At 39.1% G+C, this 17653-nt stretch overlaps 1 protein-coding gene across 2 annotated transcripts in view; it reads right to left on the minus strand.

The window, feature by feature from the left end:
* Positions 1–17653, minus strand: part of cpne4b (copine IVb) — a 45172-nt gene that overhangs the window by 15771 nt on the left and 11748 nt on the right. For both annotated transcript variants that reach the window (XM_088329055.1, XM_088329054.1), the window contains exons 4-12: positions 14047–14118; positions 13821–13895; positions 12192–12275; positions 12027–12116; positions 6186–6284; positions 4691–4771; positions 1598–1657; positions 1380–1513; positions 122–176 (exon numbers count right to left, since the gene is read on the minus strand). In XM_088329055.1, the coding sequence (XP_088185181.1) occupies positions 122–176; positions 1380–1513; positions 1598–1657; positions 4691–4771; positions 6186–6284; positions 12027–12116; positions 12192–12275; positions 13821–13895; positions 14047–14118 (750 nt within the window). The remainder of the gene's footprint in view (positions 1–121; positions 177–1379; positions 1514–1597; positions 1658–4690; positions 4772–6185; positions 6285–12026; positions 12117–12191; positions 12276–13820; positions 13896–14046; positions 14119–17653) is intronic.

A 17653-nucleotide genomic window follows, 5' to 3' on the forward strand; every position in this document is an offset into this window, starting at 1 on the left:
CCTGAAATGTGGCAATTCATTATTGGGATGGGGGGGGGGGGGTGTTAATACTTTCGCTAGGCACTGTGCATTTCAGCTGGTAACAAAACCTGTCCGCGCACAAACGAGCGGTGCCACCTACCTTGAAGTCAGGCGGGATTAAAGCTCCGAACCCAAAAGCTGGGAACATTTTATCGCTGCAGATTCATTGAAGAGACAAGAAAGGGAAAATAAGATGAAAGGAGGACTAATTAATGATTTTGTGAGTGAGTGAGTGAGTGAGTGAGTGAACGAGCATGTCTCTGAATGAGCTGTAAAAGTTCGCTCAAAAAACGTCAATTTGGGGTTGAAAATGGACTGATCCATTACTAGGATAGAATTGCCCCTACTTCCATCCAAAATCAGTTTTACTGTTTGGAATAGAATAGAATAGAAATTAATATAATAAAATAAAATAAGATAAGATAAAACAAAATAAATTTAAATAAAATAAAATCGAATGGTCTTCATTGTAATACAACACAGTGTACGTTAGATTTAGCAATCCAAGGTGAATATGTAATAAAAAAATAATAATATTAGGATGGATTGGTAATTTAAGAGGGAAATGACTATCAACCATCCAAATTGATATGTACATCAGAAAATAGGGCAATAACGAGAGTAGCAACATTGTGCAAAAATATGAATAATAAATATGATTTTTACTGTTCAACTTTCATCAAAATTGTTTCATTTTGTTTCATTCTTTCAATGCCACAAAAAATGGATCTTTCACGTCTTTAACCGTCAATGGCACTGAAGGAGTTCAATAAATTCACTTCTATGAAAACAATATCTCATCTCATCTCATCAGCTGCACCGCTTATCCTCAGTAGGGTCGCGGGGATGCTGGAGCCCATCCCAGCAATCATCGGGCAGTGGGCAGGGGACACCCTGGACTGGTTGCCAGCCAATCGCAGGGCTGAAAACAATATATTACATCTATATATACATATATATATATATATATATATATATATATATATATATATATATATATATATATATATATATATATATATATATATATATATATATATATATATATATATATATATATAAATACATATATACACAGCAAATATAGAAAAACATTAACTCCAAATGTCAGTAATATCCACAATTAATCCCTAAAACCTTAAAAGGAAATACTAGGTAAGAATAACCCCAATAGATTAAGTGCTTTTAACATTTTTAATGCCAGAAAAAATGGGTCTTTTACATATTTAACCGCCTCGTGTATATTTATTCATTTATTTATTTTTTACCATATGAGGCCCCCGACTCCAAATAGTTGCCCACCCCTGCAATAGAAGTTTTTTTGGACCCAAGTTTTTTTGGGGGAGCACTTGATTTACCTGTCATAGTCTTGGCAAATCTCCCCCACAGCCACTAACGCTTTAAGATACTCATTGGGCTGGTAGGGGTGGATGTAATGGAGCGAGCAGCTGTTCCGAGGATCCCCGTTTGATGCCGTGAAGTCGATGGCCACCTTGGAAAAACACACAACCGCTGGAATCAAGCACTCGGTGTAGGCACTTACCATAGGGGTAAGATTGAAATCGACGGAATTTACTGTAAACTGGATTTGACAGCCTCCCATGATGTAATCCAAGAAAGAATACATTTTGATGATCTGTCGTGAGAAAGACGTTTTGTTAGGAAAATAAATCTTGGTTAAGATAGGGACATTTGTTTTCCACATTCAAGCACTTTTTTAAGGACTTGCAAACCCAACTTTCCAATTTCTTTAGTACCATTAAAAAAGGCGTCAAACTCATTTGATCACAGGGCCCACATTGTGGAGAAAAAAACTCTCACAGGGGACAGACAAATAGGCTGAAAATAAAGAGAGAAAGAGAGAGGGTGGAAAAAGAGAGAGAGAAATACAGAAAACTAAAGAGAGAGAGAAAGAAAGAAAAAAAGAAAGAAAAAGAAAGAAAGAAAGAAATAAAAAAAGAAAGAAAGAAAAAGAAAGAGGGAGAGAAACAATGAAAAAGAAAAGGGAGGAAAGTGTGTAAGAGGAAAAGAAAAAGAAATAGAATAAGAGAGAGAAACTGAGAAAGAAGGAGAAAGTGACAAAGTAAAAGAGAGAGAGAGCAAGAGAGAGAGAGGGGGGCGGGGGGGTTGGGGGGGAGAGAGAGAGAGAGAGTGATTAGAGAGAGTGAGAAAGAAATACATTTTCAGAGGCTTTGTGAAAGGCGCCTGGCTTTTGTGAAATCCAGTGGACATATTTCAGACTGCAAGTCATTTTTCTGTGGTGCTTCTCTCAGCTTTGTCTCGTGGGTCGCATTAAAACACTTGGCAGGCCGCATGTTTGACATGGCTGTATTAAAAAAAAAACATAACACATATCCATAATATATAATATAATATAATATAATATAATATAATATAATATAATATAATATAATATAATATAATATAATATAATATAATATAATAGAATATAATAGAATAGAATAGAATAGAATAGAATAGAATAGAATAGAATATAGGGCGGCACGGCAGAACAGTGGTTAGCGAGTGAGTGGCACAGTTCAGTTCTGAGTGAGTAAGTGAGTGAGTGAGTGGGTTAGTTGTCTTTCTCTGTGTGCCCTGGCAACCAGTTTAGGGTGTCCCCTGCCATACTGAGGATAAGCGGTGAAGATAATGGATGGATGGAATTTAATATAATATACCTAATATAATATAGGCAGCACGGCGGCGCAGTGGTTAGCGTGTGCGGCACAGTTTTAAGGTCTTGGGAACCTCCTGTGTGGGCTTAAATCCAGCTAACGGACTTCCTGTGCGGAGTTTGTATGGTCTCCCCGTGCTTGCGTGGGTTTCCTCCGCGCACTCCGGTTTCCTCCCACATTCCTAAGACATGCATTTCAGGTGGATTGGCCGGACCAAAATGCCCCTAGGTGTGAATGAGCGAGCGAGTTGTCTGTCCCTGTGTGCCCTGCGATTGGCTGGCAACCAGTTCAGGGTGTCCCCTGCCCACTGCCCGATGATTGCTGGGATGGGTTCCAGCACCCCCGCGACCCTACTGAGGATAAGCGGTGCAGCTAATGAGATGAGATAATATAATATATTATAATATACTTGCACTGATACACATTTCATAGTGCCCTGTTTAAGTGTAGCATGCACGTGTCCTCATGACACATAGGGGCAATGACACTTCATAAGACATTGACATACAAACTAATGCCACGAGGGTGTAAAAAATGCAATGGCAGAGCAAAGCCACCAGAGGGCAGTGTGAGTGTCATTTTTTAACCAGACTTGATGCATCATTTCAGAAACATTTCAAGCACTTAATCAAACTCCTTGGCTGGGCCTTATGCTGAGTATACCGTATTTTCCGCACTATAAGGCGCACCTAAAAGCCTTTATTTTTTTCAAAAGCTGACCATGCACCTTATAATACAGTGCGCCTTATTTATGGATCTATATTAAATCGCAAAGTTTTCCAACTAACTTGCACCCGCCGACTAGATTTTCCCCCAAACGCCAAGTAGTACGCGGTGTATGCTGGGATTTATTTACCTGCGTTTCATTGGCTAACCAATGTGTCAATCATCATTTGAATCGATCACTATTGGCTTAAGTTATTCGGAGGTCAAGGGGCGGATCCTTTTTATCATTTACAGGCTGCCATTGGCTTAAACGGCAAAACAAAGCCTGCAATTGGCCGAAAAAGATGTGTCAATTATCAGTTGAATCGATCACTATTGGCTAAAGTTATTTGGAGGTCAAGAGGCGGATCCTTTTTATCATTTACAGGCTGGCATTGGCTTGAACGCCGAAACAAAGCCTGCAATTGGCCGAAAAAGATGAATGCGTATAGCATGTGGCTGACGGCATAGAGAAAGCATTTTTTTCTATTCTGTATTTGTAAATATTTTATTCTCCTGGATTTACTACCCTCACGGATATAAGAGGACATTGGTTGCACATTATTATGAACACTACGACTTCGGTGAGCTACTCCGGGTTTTATATTGTCCCTGTATCTTGTTTCAGACTGAACTCGATGTTTCTGTGATAAGCGGTGCAGATAATGGATGGAATGGAGTGTCTATTTTTAAATTAAACTCAATTCCAAGTGTTTATTGTCATATGCACAGTAAAGTTGCGAGCGAAAAAGAAAATAGAAACTAAGGAATGGTTGGAATTTCTTGAATCCCAAGACTTTAACCTTCCAAATGACGGAACGATGCATTTGAGTGACATCGTACGGACACCGCATCCGCACGTGTTCTCGACACGTATTTGCGTCTTTGCAAGCTTTGGGAATGTTAAGGGGGTAATAAGTTGGACTGAACTATCTGACTGTTTTGTCGACGTTCCCATTGTAGCGCCTTATAACCCGGTGCGTCTTATGTATGTCAAAAATAGGACCAAAAACTATTTTTTCGGGGTGCGCCCTATAACCCGGTGCGCCTTATAGTGCGGAAAATACGGTATATCCTTTACTGCTCTCTAGTGGTCAGAGGGAGCATTTGGTTTTCATTTCTTTTAAAAACACAACTTTTGAAAGAAATAAACTAGAGTCTCACTTCTTTTTGTGACATACTCAGGAATTTATGGGACGTAGGATTAAACCATTCGGCCCGCCGACTATATATTTGACATGGCTGCTCTCGTAAAAAGTATGAAAATATCTGAAACGAGGGCTCACCTTACAGTGGTTGAGAAAGACGACACCGGAATTTCTGTAATTCTTCTTTTTCATCTGATATTTTGGGTTGATGCACTCCCACTGTATCAGACAATGAAATGAAATGAAATTATCTGCACTTATATAGCGCTTTTCAAGTCAAGACTTCCCAAAGCGCTTTACAGTGTGCTTCACATTTCCCAATAGCGGCCGTGCAGCCATGTAAAGCGCTAACCTGCTTATTGGGGGTATTAGGGGTTCAGTGTCTTGCCCAAGGACACTTCGACATGTAACACTGAGGAGCCGGGATTCGAACTGCAATCTCTTGATCCCAAGACAAAATATAATTATAAAATCATTAATAAGTAGATAACAATAATAATAATAATATACCTAAATCGTTATTTATAAGTATAATTGATATTATTAAGAATTTTTTTTATATCAGTGACTAGATCGGCAGGGATACAATTTTGCACCGTGAATATATTAGTTTTCCTATGTTATTTTATTTTCTGAAATATATATACTGTACTATACTCCATGTATTTTTCAACAATAAAAAAATTTGAAAAATAGAACAGTAAAGCAAAAACAATTGCCTAAAAAATACAAAACCGTTAAAAATATTGCAGTTCAATACAAATAACGACATTTTCAAATATATATGTATATTTTAAGTAGATGTCTTCATTTTAGTATGAAAAATATATTGCAAATAAGAAAAAGTATGCAAAAATAATATATTAAAGTATATGAAATATAATAAAATATAAACATTAATTATCGACAACATGATGTAAAAGTAAAACCCTTATCAATGGTGAATATATTTGCTAGTTGTGTTTTTTTTGTATAGTATTTGAATATTTTTTGTTCATGTATTTTTATTAATCATTCAACATTGTTAATTTTATCAACGCTAACAAAAATAATGGTAAACAGTAATATTAAAATATTGCAAAATAAGAAAAAAAATCTAGAAAAGAAATCTAAATTATAAACATAAAAGAAATATAATGTAATGACCAAATAATATTATGTTTGTCTTTTCAAGTACAATTTAGAATTGACTTTTATTCTATTATTTCAGTTTTTTTTACTTTATTTGTAAAACTTTTGCTCTGCTTCAGCCACCCATATCCTCAGAATATCTGAATAATGTAAGAACATGAGACAAATATTTTATTATCCATCTATGAAATCAAAATAACACTCAGCAGTTAAGATCAACTTATTTATACTGAAAATAACACTTGAAAAGATGATTATATTTCTTTTTTTTCATATTTTTGCTTGACTTTTTTGCAGGGAATGGAGTCTATTTGACGAACTCAATGCACATCGCTTCCGGTTTTGATTACAACTCCCCAATCCACTTTTGAACAATCAAGATCATTTGATGGTAAATTGAACTGTGATGATTATGCGCCTCTTTTTTTTCTCGGGAGCTCAAAAAAGGAAAAACGTTTTGCAGCTTCTCTGCATGGTTTTGCTAGTTCTTTTATTCCCTCACCTGCTTGCCCTCCTGCTCTGCCCTCATCTCCTTAAATGTTGTCTGGAACTCCCCGATGAAATCGTGCTTTCCGTTTGAGTCCCAGTCCCAAACGGTGCACTGAAAATAAAAGAAAAAGATACAGAATCGGAGCACAGCTGCAGCATCACCTGAACAAATACACACAAACACAAGGGCGGGAAATGCCATGCTGAATGATTGATAACCGGGAGTCGGCAGGGGCGGGGGGCCATGGAGTGGTGAAATATTAATACAAGGATGCTGAGAGTCATGTGGCCTGAAAGACGAGGTGTTTTTCCTGTTTGTCCGTGACTTCTCCCGAAGGAGCCGGCGAATAAGATAAATGGCCGAAATTCCTGGAAAAAAGGCGCGAGTCAGCAATCCTCGCAACAAAACTACTCGGTTCTTTCATTTTAAAACGGCTAAAGGCGACGATTGCGGAGTTCATTTTCAAAATCGATCTAGTCGGCGGACGAACGCTTCGGTTGACGAGTGCTGATACCCTTAAAGACAAGGTCACGTTAACAACTAGCAATCACAAGCAATTGACACTGAGCTTGATTGAAAACATCAACAACGGGAAATCCTATTTCCAAACCTCTTTGTCTCCCACTTTAACCGACAAGGGGGATGGTTGCGGGATGACTGGGTACTTGGCGGTAATTTGTGTTTGTCTGAGTGTGTGCAGAGGTTTTAAAAAATAGGGCAAAAAATACTTCTTTTCCTAACTGAAAAAAAATGATAAATTGTTATAACCATCTAACCCTCGGACCTTCTGATACTCTAACAATAAAACAAACCCTCTAACCCTGAGCCTCTAACCCTAACCCTAACCCTAACCCCTAACCCTAGCCCTAGCCCTAACCCTAACCAGATTGCGGCAGTGAATCCTACAGGATCGCGGAATACATAGACCACTTCCTCACTCCACTATCCACAAAACATAATAGCTACATTAAAGACACATATGATTTCGTAAACAAAATAAAACAGATTAAAATAACGCAGGACACAATCTTATTTACCATGGACATAGATAGCCTCTACACAAACATAAATACGGTCGCAGGGTTAAAAGCAGTAAGACGCTGGATGGAAAAATACCCGGACGACAAACGCCCAAACACAGAATTACTACAACTACTAGAAATTAACCTCACTAGGAATGACTTTGAATTCAACAAGGAATTCTACTTACAGATTAGTGGCACAGCCATGGGTAAAAAATTTGCACCTGCCTATGCTAACATTTACATGGCGCATTGGGAGGAAACAGCTTTTGAAAAATGCGACAAACTACCCACCAATTATTTTAGGTACTTAGATGACATTTGGGGAACATGGACACATAGCAGAGAGGAATTCAAACAATTCATAGAAATCCTCAACACACGCTCAAACATTCCACAAATGACCACCAGATAGATTTTCTAGACACAACCACTTACAAGGGACCCTCATTCACTCAAACACAAACTTTAGACACTAAGGCCTTCTTTAAAGACACAGACACACATGCACTCTTACACAAAAACAGCCTTCATCCAAAGCACACCTACAGAGGCTTAATAAAATCACAGTTGCTCAGATTCCACAGAATCTGCTCGCAAGATACGGACTTTGAAAAGGCCACCCAAACCCTTTTCAAGGCACTGAGACCAAGAGGGTACTCAAGATCTTTCCTCAGGCAGGTCCGTAAAACATTTTTAACCACAGGGCAACGAGACACACAGAAAATTATCCCACTAATTAGTACCTACTCAGAATTTAGCCAAATTGCTAATAGAAAAATTAGACAAAATATAAATCAGACACTACAGAACACAGGCATAATCCAAGATTACAAAATCATCTCAGCCTTTAAAAGAAACAAAAACCTCAAAGATTACTTAGTAAAAAGTAAATTACCAAAAATTAACATAACACAAACGCAGGGGCCCACATACTACAAACAAGCCGCCACAGTTAGGAACACCAATACCAAGACAAACTACCTAATTAAACAAAGAATCACTCCTACCACAGAAAACTGTATTTATGTCATAAAATGTAAACACTGTGACATTAAATATATAGGAGAGACAGGAAATTCTATCAGATGTAGATTAGCACAACACATTTACAACATTAAGAACCTTAAACAAAGTAATACACATCTTGTCGCACACTTCATTCGACATGGACTACAGGCATTACAAATATGGGGCCTAGAAACAAATAGCAATTGGACACCAAAAGACAGACGTAGGGCAGAAAAAGGCTGGATAGGAAAATTAAACACTCTCTTCCCAGATGGACTAAACGAACGCAGGTAAGACAAGAAACGCTCCAATTTTCTGAATGGCCAGCGCGAACAAAAAACTTGGTTTCCCAAGAACCCCAAAATTTTTTTGGAGGGACCTTGGGAAAGTAAGATTGCCTCAAAAACCTAACCCTAACCCTAACCCTAGCCCTAGCCCTAACCCTTGCCCTAACCCTTGCCCTTACCCCAGCCCTAGCCCTAACCCTAAGACTGTATCTCAGAGGGCAGAGAATTCCACAGCACCGGGGACAGAATGAAGAATGTTCAGATTTCTTCTTGGCTCTTGAAAACCATGGTAGACCAGCATTTTCAGAGCATAAACATAAGAGGAAATTAAATCAGAAATATTTAATGGGGCAAGTCCATGCAAAATTTGGTAGGAAACCAACAGAATCTTAAAATCACATCATAGACTGACAGGGAACCCTTGCAGGTCAGCTAAAATTAGGGTAATGTAATGTAACTTTCTAATCCCGGTTAAAAGCCTGGGTGCAGGATTTTGGAGAGTTTTTCCGTGCCCTCCTGTAGGTTTCAGATAATGGGGATATTGTAATGTTGGTCTCTGCACTCCTTTGATACCTTTCATATAAAACATGACTTGACTTGACACAAATTTGGTCTCTCTGCCCCTGCTCTTAGTCATAGTTCACTGGGTATATTGGATCCCAGACAAAACAGTGCAATTATTTTAGGCAGGCCAAAATGGCACGCTTCAGCTACTCAAACAGAAAAAAAAATGCAAAATAAGCGTAAAATACAGAGAAGTAGAGGCTGGGTTTTGTGTCAAGGTATCCCAATACAAACCAACTAATTCAATAAACATTGTGCTTGGAGTGCGCAATTTCCACGGTAGAAAAAAATCCATGAATCCCAGTTTCAGTCAAACAGAACTTTGACGTGTATATCCGTCGATGGCAGCGACCGCGTTAAGAGCCCCGCGAGGTACGAATGCTCGCCCTGCCATTTTTCACCTTAGCGCTTCAAACAGGTATCCCAGGAAACGCTTGCCGGTGGCGTACCAGTGTGTGCGTTATTCCTTTCCCCCCGCTGTCAGGATCCACGCAGAGTTAAGACGCTTCTGAATATTTAATGAGCAAGCTAATGTTTATTCACGGAGAAGATAACGTCGGAAGTCGCACTCGTTTACACAAATCTGTCCTGGCGAACAGAGGTAAGAATTTAACCATTTGAGCTCTTTCACACTTTTTGCCGTCGGGGAATGACACCGTGAAATTGTAAACGTGACCTGAAGTAAACTCTTGACACGGATGATGATTTATTTAAGAGGAGAGAGGCACAAATCGAGGATAGAAATAGATGGATTATCTATGATAATGAGCAGCTGCTATCCGTATCTGATTAAAACTTTATAGGCTATAAAGGATAAACTTGGAACTTTAGGTTAACCAGATGAGTTGATTTTTTTGGAGGGCAATATTTAAATTTGCTTAGTCTTAGTTTCACGGTTCACTGTTCCCTTAACCACCTGAGCAGCTCTGGACAGCTTTCTCCACTGTCGATGGTTCCTGGCCTTTTGGGTAAAGTGGCAAAGTTGGCATTCCTTAATGTTGTCGGCCTGGTTCTGTCTTCCTCTCCTCCTGCCCTCTTGGACTGTTCCCTGGGAGAATGCTCTTTGCCAGTCATGATGATCTTGGCACAGTTGACAATAGTTCTTTGTAGGGTCCATTGGTGTTGCGCACCATTTTGTTTGTCCTATGTGCTATGTCGCTGATGCCTAGAAGTTTCCAATGGCGTCGCATCTTCATTGCCTGGATATTCTTTTCCAGTTTTCCTGTGAGTGTCCGTGTCTCACAAGTGTAGAGGAAGATAGAAGTAACGCTTGCATGATTTGATTTCCCTGCCATGTTCTTGTACCTCCAGATAGGTTTAAGTCTGACAAGGGGTGGTTTGAGCGATGCCGGACATGATTTCTTGTTCTGATATGACAGCTCCAAGATATTTCAATATGGTGACAGGTTCCAGCTCTTGGTGGTTGATGTTGATGTTTGTTATGATACCTTGTGGGTCAATACTTCTGTTTTGTCTGTACTGTTTTCCATCCCATATTAAGTTGATGCTCTGTCTGAGTGATTGACCAGATGCCTGAATTCCTGATGTTCTCCTGCCAATCTGGTAATATTATCAGCAAAACAGAGGTTAGTGACATTAAATCCCCCAATACTGACTAACTTCATGTCAAGAGTTTCGGTCATGATCCTCTCCAAGAAGATGTTTAATAGAGTTGTGTAGATAATGCAGCCTTGTCTCACACCAACTGTGGTTGGAAACCACACTGCAATGGTACCACTGATCAGTACCACACTGTTGGCATTAGCATACTGCTCTTCAATGGTCTGAACTAGTTGTACAGCCGCATGGTGGCCCATAAAGCAGCTTGCGATACTAAGTCAAACGCCTTCTTGAAATCCTCAAAGATGTGATGGAGGTTTCTCTAGTTTTGTTAAAACTTCTCGCTTAGAATGCACAGATTAAAAATCCCTTCTGTGGTGCTCCTCCTCTCGCTAAAACCTGCCTCTTCTTTAGCGAGGATATTTTCAGCCTGTGATATCCGTCTGTTCAGTAGGACCTTGAGCATAACATTACTTGCATGGCTGATGAGACTGTTGGTTCTGTAGTTGGATCATAGCTGGTGTTTTTCTTTCTTTGGTAGCATAATTACTAGTGTTTTTATCCATGCAAATGGCCACTGTCCTGTTTGCCAGATCTTTTTGGCAAATCTTTGTCAGGATGTCTGTAGTTAGTTCACAACCATTTCATATGAGTTCTGGCAGGTTGATGTTGATTCCTGGAGATTTCCTTTTCAGCTAGTTAATTGCTGCCTTGAATCCGTCACTTTCTCCTAGGCCTGAAATCTTAAGGACCTCAGTGTCAGGTGGTTGTTGAGTTTGGAGCAGTATTTTGTCAATCTATTTCATTTTTATTTTTTTATCCGATATATCTTTTTCTTCAGTAAGCTCATTCCCTGCTTGATCATGAATGCTGCTGACTTTTACCTGTTTTGTCTTTGTTTGAATTGTTCTTGTTGAGGCACTCTTCCAACTCTGAATATTGGTCTTCGATTTATTTATCCTTATCTTCTTTTTTCTAATTTTCTCGATTGCTGCTTTATACTTGGCTGTTCCCTCGGGGCTGTGTCTTTTCTTCTTAAGTACACTCTATGTTAGGTGTTACACCTACTATCTCGTGTCTGCTCTTGGAGGGTCTCAAATGCCATACAGCGGCCAAATTGGGTACTGCAGGTCCGCTGACCACTGACCACTTCAAGCAGCCAAATCCAATTTTCTATCGAATTGGAAACACGGGGCCATTTTGCTTTTCAAACAATAAAGATTTGGTGGGCAATGAATAAAAACGGTACTCATTTGCAATGCGTGATCAAAATGAAACGATCTAATGGCTACATAAACGCTGCTACTAATCAAAAGATTTTATTTTTTCGTGATAAAGCAAAAAAAAAAAAAAAAAAATGTCAATGATTTTAAAGACTCCACCATAAATAATAACAATCGTGGACTTACTTTTAACTCCCTTTCCTGGTCTCCGCTGCAGAGCGTGTTGAAAGAAACTTTGAAGGATTTCCAAACAGGGCTCAGGTTGTTCATGACCGTCTAGAGGGAGAAATAAACACCACACAAATTAGTCTTTTAATGTCTTTTAATGCTCACATGGGACAATGTAATCACCTCCGTCCGGTGTACAAGAGACTCGCTGCCGTCATCATTTATTCTAAAAATCTCCAGAAAGGGATCCGACTTGCTGAAGAAGTCCTTCAAAGGGAAAATAAATCTATAAGGCATCGCCATAAATTATTCAGCTTCTTAAAGGAATCATTATTTCTCCTTTGCTTCTTTCCAGTGTCTCACTCGCAATTGTCCACCTTTCTCTTGGTTACTTTCCCCTAAGGCACAACCTGTTTGGATTAGTCATTCATGGCTGTGCTTTTGTGCATGCACGGGGAGCCTGAAAATTAATATAGTTATCTCTGGGCCTGAGATAGTTGGGGTTATTCAGGGTGCCTGAATATCCCAGCAGGCATCCTTTTATTCCACACTGGATTTCTTTGTTTTGTTGAATAAAAAACAATTAATTGATAAATGACATAAGGATAACTCTCTGTTAAAAGAAATATACTCTTGAAACGATAGGTAGGTAGGTAAGTAAGTAGGTAGTGTTGTGACATTGAAATACAGTGGCTTGCAAAAGTATTGCCCCCTCAATAACTTTTGGACGTGTTGCCACGTTTAAGGATTTAAACTTATAGATAAAAAGAACTTAAGATAGATTATTAGAATGTGAGACACAAGCGTGAAAATAAACCAAATTTATTCACAATTTTATATTTTGCTAAGAAAAAGAATGGAAAAAGGCGTTGCAAACATATTGAGTTATTACGAGTTGATACTTTGTAGTATGTACGATCAATTTTTGCTGTGATTACAGCCGCAAGTCTTTTGGGGTATGTCTCTATACGCTCTGCACATTTTGAAAGAGAAGTGTTTGCCCATTCTAACTTGCAAAGCAGCTCAATTTCCTAAGTTTTTGATAGTGATCGTTTGTGCATAGAGTTTTTCAGATAGTTCCACAAATGCTCCATAGGACTGAGGACTGGACTTTGGCTTGGCCATTCTATCTCCTTTATCTTGTTAGTTTTAAACCATTCCATTATACGTTATACTTTATTAAGGGTCGTTCAATTCATTCAATTTCAATTCAATTCAATTCAATTGTTCTGTTGGAAGGTAAACTTGCGCCCCATTCTCAGATCTCTTGCATACCCCAACAGATTTTCTAACAGAATATCCCTGTTTTTGGCTCCATCCATGTTCCTGTCAACTTTAACGATCTTTCCAGTCCACGCTAAAAAAAACAACAACCCCTGAGCATGATGCTACCACCACCATGTTCGACGGTGGGGATGGTGTTCTCAGAATGATGTGCAATTTTACTCTTACGCCAAACATAACGCTTTGCATTCAGCCCAAAAAGGTCAATTCTGGTCTCGTCTGAGCAGAAGACCTTGTTCCACATGTTATTCATGTCTCCCATATGGCTTCTTGCATACGCCGAAGGTTTTTTTTATGGTATTTTTTCAAAAAGGGCTTTATTCTTCTCATTAGTCCATAAATGGCAGATTAATGCATACTACGAGTAAAAGTTGTCTTATACACAGATTGTCCCACCATAGCTGTGTTTAGAGGTCATCCACAACGATCATGGGCCTCTTGGTTGTTTCTCTCTTTGAAGTTTAGAGGGACGGATCTAATTGATCCAAGTAGTCCTAAAACGTTTGGATTGTTCTCCAAAGTACGAACCTTGTCGTCCAGTTTCCGAGCACTGAAGGAGAGCTCCACGTAGTCGTCGTTACCCGACAGCTCCTCCGCCGTCACCTTCCGAATCGAGCGCGAGCGAAGAGGAAAAATGACACAATGAGATGAAAACGAGACACCGATGGCACCCAATGCGCCATAAATATCGTTTTCATTTATTGTCATCCGTTTTTCCGCGATATGCTTTGCCGATTTCTAACTGGTGCCGTACCATTATGGAGGACTTTCCGGATGCGTTTCCTTGTTTCAGGAGCGCCTTGGTGAGTTTCCTTTGAGAGACGATCTGAAACCGACACGAGAATATTATCAGTAGAGTAAAATTTACCTCATGAGAGTTTTGCTTAAAAATGTGACCCTGAATTCACAAGGTTTGTACACCTTTTTCATGGCCATATTCAAGCACTTTTTAAGGACTTTCAAAGCATATATGCCCATTTCTCCAGGACCATTAAAAGAACAAACCCGGAGTAAATCATGTATTTTTCAGAGCCACAAATATATCAGTGATTTACATAATAGATTTGTAATCTTGAGTGTACATTTATCATGGACACTTTGAGCCTCCGTAGTTTGCCAATGAAAAATCTCTATTCCCCTGATGTATTTATTTTTACCCAGAAAAGAATAATGATAAGGCATTAATAAATAATCTGGTTTACTGTGTCTGATTAAAAGTATCATATTATATAGAAGACAATGTACCGTAAAAATGGCCTTTTCACATGTATGCAGTGTAAATCTTTCTCACCCATGTCAAGCATAATCCAGCCCGCCATAAGTTTCCAAGTATGTCAATGAAATAGAGGCAACTCTCCAGGTCATTTTCATCAAAAGTTTTAATTTTTTTTAAATAAATGCCAACCAAATTCGCTACGGCCACTTAGAAAGGATACCTTGTCATCCGTAATTATAATCAAAAGTTACTATTATGGACTAAATCATAGAGCATAATACGGAAAACATGAGCCCGCCTCCGGACAAAAAGCCCGGATTTGGCCCTGGAGAAAAACTGAGTTTGACATCCCTGGTTTAAAACATCAAAAGATTAAAATGGTATACAATTCGGCACGTTACTAGCCGTAAAGTGATTATTATTCTATATTATTATACAATGATTTTTTTACTTTTAATTTTGCAAATCAGTGTATATTGAAAACCATTCATATTCCGGTCATGAAACTCTTCTTCGTGGGTTTCTCTGAATCCGTGTCTACACTGCCCCAAAGTGGTCAAGGAGCATCAAAACCTCAAATGAATACAACTAAAAATTTCACTAAAAATTAAATTCTATTTGGATGATTTCACATCCATGCAAACAAATTCGTCTTGTATAGCAAAGCAGCGTAGTACATCTGGAGAGCACGTTTCTATTTCAAATTTCAGGCGACGCCAGCGTCTCGTTTCACTTGAGTGGTTACAAATCAAGTGAGGTTATTGTGTGGAGGCCAAAAGCGTACACTGACAAGGACAATAATAAATCGTTTAAGACAATGCTAAAAACAGGTGAACATAACTTTTTAATGTACTGTGCTGTAGTACTTAGTCTGTATACAAGCCAGTGGAAAAGCCATAACCAGAACACTAGCTTAATTTTCCTCTGTGCATAACTCAAGATTCATTCATATTTAAGATGATTTTATGGACTAAATTGTTAACATCCTTTTACCTGATACCCCGGGTTATGGCATGCCTATCTTACGATATTTTCACCTTACGATGTGGGATAAGATGTTTTACAGGCCCTAGTTACAGCATCTTCACGCTGTACAACATCAACAACAAATTGTTTTGCGTGCCCAAAACTTTTCAAATGTGACCTTTGTTGTTTTTCTGCGAGCTACATGATGCCTGTCAGTTATTGGTCGACGTCATATAAGATGCTGGTCTGCTATCAGTTTTTGTCACGACTTAATAATAATGCTCATATTCTTTTAGCTGAATTCCTTTCCACAATGCCTTTATCCCTCCTCATTTAGTTCAGAATCATGTGTACATTGTAGAGACTTTACGGATTGCGATATAATTGTCTATTTATTAGCTATAAGTCCCAAGGCCTTCAGTGATACTTAAGGGAAAAACAAAAGCGTGATAACCATGGACACCAAGTCTGCGATTTTTAAGAAGTAATCAAACAATCGGGACAGCTGTAAAAAGTAAGGAGGCGATTAAAGCAACAAAGTATTCCAAGGCATGATAATCTTCTCAAGCGGAATATTCAAAATTAGTTTTCATTTTAATCCACTGTTTCCTCTCCCCCTTGCATCCACCCGCCAACTCCACTGTACCAACTCAAGTCACGTCACATCAAAGGTAAATAAGATTATTCCTTATGCATATGTGTTCCTAGTGATACTTATTCGAGGACTTGTGTCATAAGTAGAACTATTTTGTTACTAATGTTTAAAATGTATATACAATTTTTTTTAATCGGTGTACAGGAGGTACAGAACTCGTTAGCTAGTTACCAAAGGTTTTTATTCCCCGCCATACAACAAGTTCCCCTTGTGTTCTTCAGCCTAGAATGGATTAACGTTGTATCCCAGGGGTCCACTGTAACGCAAAAAAAAAAACATCATCCCACATTCTCAAGCAGATGTCGACTGCTCCTGAGGGTTTTTTTACGCAATAGCTACATAAAGCCAATATCTGACTCCGGTGAAACACAACCCCTTAAAAGTACTGTATGGAGAAGGCTGCTGGCTTTATTTTATCCAATTTCAGTAAACCTCTGGCTAACACTCCGAAAAATCCTCTTCTCATATGTCTGTAATCCCGGTCCTTTTTCCGCTCGTGTAAATCTCCCGGCTTTGTGCTCTACAAAAACATGTTTTGTGTTTTTTCTGGTCTTTATTTGTGGCAAAAGGAGAAACGAAGCTGCTTAACTGGCATTTCCGAGGGATCAGCCTAGGTCATCTGTCTTTTTTAACGAGCACCATGCTTAATTTATTCCTGCTAATTGCCTTTGTTTAATGAGCAAGACTTCTAAATAAAGCATATATTTAAATATTGATTGCACTGAAAAGATACGACAAGACCACGCTATATATTAGCATGAACTAGACTACACGGTTAATGGGAAGGCGAAGTAGTGTTATCCCCCGCAACTTCAAATTTTGTACTTACCGGTTGAAAAGGAAAAACTTAGGAGATCCGTTATCCCAGATCGCATATTGCTGCGAGCAAGGGGGGCATCAGAGAGCATGTTTGCATTTTATTGGTTTTAGCTGTTGAAGCGTATCATTGTGGGCTGGTTGGTTGGTTGGTTGGTTGGTTGTATCTCATACCCACATGTACAGCCTGGTGGTGCCCACCCCTCTCCAGGCCAACATATGTTTCCATCCGGTCTCGAACTACACTGTTTTGGCCGAGATCCATTTTCCACGTTTGACTATTGCTGAGAGAACAGGGTCAAGAAAAAGCTTTTTTTTTTGGTACAGGTCGCTGAAGCGAATCTTTGTGGCTTGCCTAAATTGATCTGCAATTTTATTTTGGGGCGGCCGAGAACAGTTGTCACCAGTTGACTATTGCTGAGAGCAGGGGCTGGCAGAGTGCATTTCTGTCAGGCCTGCAAGTTTTTTCCTTGCTATTCTGTCCATACGTGCTACCACAATCCATTATCCCTGTCTGCATATTGCTGTCAATGCAGAGCACATATTAGTCGTGGCCTGTAGCTTTTTTTGAAGTTATTTTTAGCTAAAGGGAACAAAGGTCCATTATCCCTAAAACAATACTGCTACAAGTGGGGACCACGAGAGAACACTTTAATCGGGACATATGCAGTTCTGGCCTGCCAAAAAGTAACTGCACTGTTTGGGCCC

The sequence above is a fragment of the Urocampus carinirostris genome, chromosome 2 (genome assembly GCF_059441175.1).
Source record: "Urocampus carinirostris isolate Australia breed hairy pipefish chromosome 2, RoL_Ucar_1.0, whole genome shotgun sequence".
NCBI classification, from domain to species: domain Eukaryota; kingdom Metazoa; phylum Chordata; class Actinopteri; order Syngnathiformes; family Syngnathidae; genus Urocampus; species Urocampus carinirostris.